General features: G+C 33.4%; 1 protein-coding gene across 1 annotated transcript in view; it reads right to left on the bottom strand.

Annotated features, from left to right (window-relative positions):
• Nucleotides 1–2,305, bottom strand: part of LOC117101548 (X-ray radiation resistance-associated protein 1-like) — a 19,885-nt gene that overhangs the window by 15,268 nt on the left and 2,312 nt on the right. The window contains exons 2-3 of the mRNA XM_033241525.1: nt 780–976; nt 147–291 (exon numbers count right to left, since the gene is read on the bottom strand). Of these exons, the coding sequence (XP_033097416.1) occupies nt 147–291; nt 780–976 (342 nt within the window). The remainder of the gene's footprint in view (nt 1–146; nt 292–779; nt 977–2,305) is intronic.

Below are 2,305 nucleotides of genomic sequence, written 5' to 3'. Positions count from 1 at the left end.
AACAATCATTTTTATATGTGACAGAGATAAAAAAAAATGGCGAAAACTTTTTTTTCCTTATTGGTCAAAATCCTTAAAGTGATTACCAGTCAACTTCAGAAGTCACTGTGAAGAATGTAGGAACACAAATCATGCAATTTTCTTACCTAATGAGAGAAGATTTTCTCCAGCATTGACATAAGCAACATTATCAAACAGAGAAAAATCAGCAGCTTTAACTTCGGTTAAACTTTGACCTGCTACATTGACTGAACAGAGGTCGGATGGATCTTCAACCGCACAATGCTTCATCTATGTTACATGAAATATAACCGTACATATTTCATTGGTATAAAAGACAAAATTCTAAAAACCCACCCAAATACTTGTTTTTATAGACAGTGTCAACTTGATACTCAAGGAATAGTCACATGCTAAGTAATTGTTCCTGTCGTCAGTTAATGTATCAGGAAGACCACTGTTACAATACCATGTGTAATAAATTTAATACGATTTAAAATTAGAATAAAAAACATAACAAAATAATAAAATGTAATACAAAAAACTTATAAAGTTGATTTAGAAAGATGAAAATATGTTAATTGTTACATATAAAGCACATTAATATTATAAATAATAACTTACAGCAAAATATAAGGGCTGCAAAATAATATAAAACAATAAATAAATTCAATAGTTTACCATCCAAAATAATATATTAGAATTTTAACAATTCACAGACTTTATCATTAAAAATAAAATAAAAATATATTAAAAAATAATTATAATCAAGAACTAACCAAGAAAAAACCATCAAGGAGACCATCGGTAACACCATCTTCTGATACAGTTTGAGGGCTTCCCTTCCGTTTTTCCTTTAATTCTTTTTCTTTTCGTTCTTTCTTTATCTGTTCATATGTTTTAGGCTGCGGGCAGAGCAAGGCCTGAAATGTTCGCCGCTGGTCTGCTTTGTGAGCGACATACCAAGCACCAGAAGCTAAGGCAAAAATGTTTAATATCAAAAGTGAATTATAAAACTCGGTGTGACTTTTTAATATATCCGTGTTTTGCAGTCACCCGTCACCCGCGGTGTTGGTAACAATGATTCAAATTCTGTCTTTGGCTTGTTAGTGCACCCACCATGAATATTTGAAACAAAAAATAGTAATTTAGGCCAAGTAAAAAAAAATAATTGGTTAGCATCCTTTTGGTATCAAATTTCATGGTAGGGAGGGAGGTTTTTTTTTTTTTTTTATTTCCTCGTAGAACATGAAAAACCAGCGTCGGAAGGAAAATTAGCAAAACAAAGAAGTGGAAAACAACAGACGCCAAAATTGGATACAAGAAATCATGTAATTCATCTATATCAAGCAGATAAGCTTTGCCTATATAAATAACAGTCATATTGAAATCCCTATATATGAAGTTTTAAAACATGCAACATTGTATATGTTTACAGAACTGATGATATCGATAACAGGTTTACAAAGCATTCCATCCTAAGTTGCGAGTGTAATTGCGGTTGGATGTGAAATTAAAAATAAAAATAACAACAGCAAAATAAGAAGATTGAAGTTTGTCATAGTCGTATAATAATTCATTGTCCATTCATAAACAGAAACGTAATTTTTGAACTGGCATTTTGTACAATTGATTACTATTTGTGATTGTTTATGTGATTGAGTATGTAGATATAGTGATAATACTCAATAGTGAATACTGTTATGAGTTTGACTAGTATCATGTGCTATGTTTATGCTGATAAACACTTTGACATCTAGTTGGACCAGCTGTTTGGAAACATCATGTCACTGTACAGCATGTGAATATTCCATGCTTTGTGTTTAAGTTTGTGTTTGCTGGACATTAACTGGACCATACTGGGTTTGTTGTTGGAACAACACAACAGTCATCATTGATGCCATGCAGGGGTTTCGCCAGAAAAACAAAATAGACGGCCTATTTTGTTTTTCCAAAATGGAAGCCAGTGGTCGTGGCACTGAGCCGATGGCGGGCCACGCCCATCGTTAGTAATCCCCATCGATTATTGGTACGAAAAGGTACATTCAGTCAATAAATGTTGTTTTTATCAAACGTAAATATGATTTACCTTTAGTTTAATGTAACATTCGATAGATTTGAAGAATATATAAAGAATTTGCTAAAGGTAGACCAGGCCCAATTAGGCTAGGCCGAGCTGATTAGGCCAAGCCGTCACGGTAAAAGTTGCCGTCCTAAATAATTGTAGGCAGTCCAAAAGACGGCCGGACGGCTCGCTCGCTAATAATACGCATGCACTATCTCGCCACTATATTTCCAGTAATAA

This window comes from Anneissia japonica, unplaced genomic scaffold, assembly GCF_011630105.1.
Source record: "Anneissia japonica isolate Jap-2015-1 unplaced genomic scaffold, ASM1163010v1 scaffold310_len583560_cov164, whole genome shotgun sequence".
Classification (NCBI taxonomy): Eukaryota; Metazoa; Echinodermata; class Crinoidea; order Comatulida; family Comatulidae; genus Anneissia; species Anneissia japonica.
The sequence above is the reverse complement of the archived record's forward strand: the minus strand, read 5'-3'. Positions and strand labels throughout refer to the sequence as shown.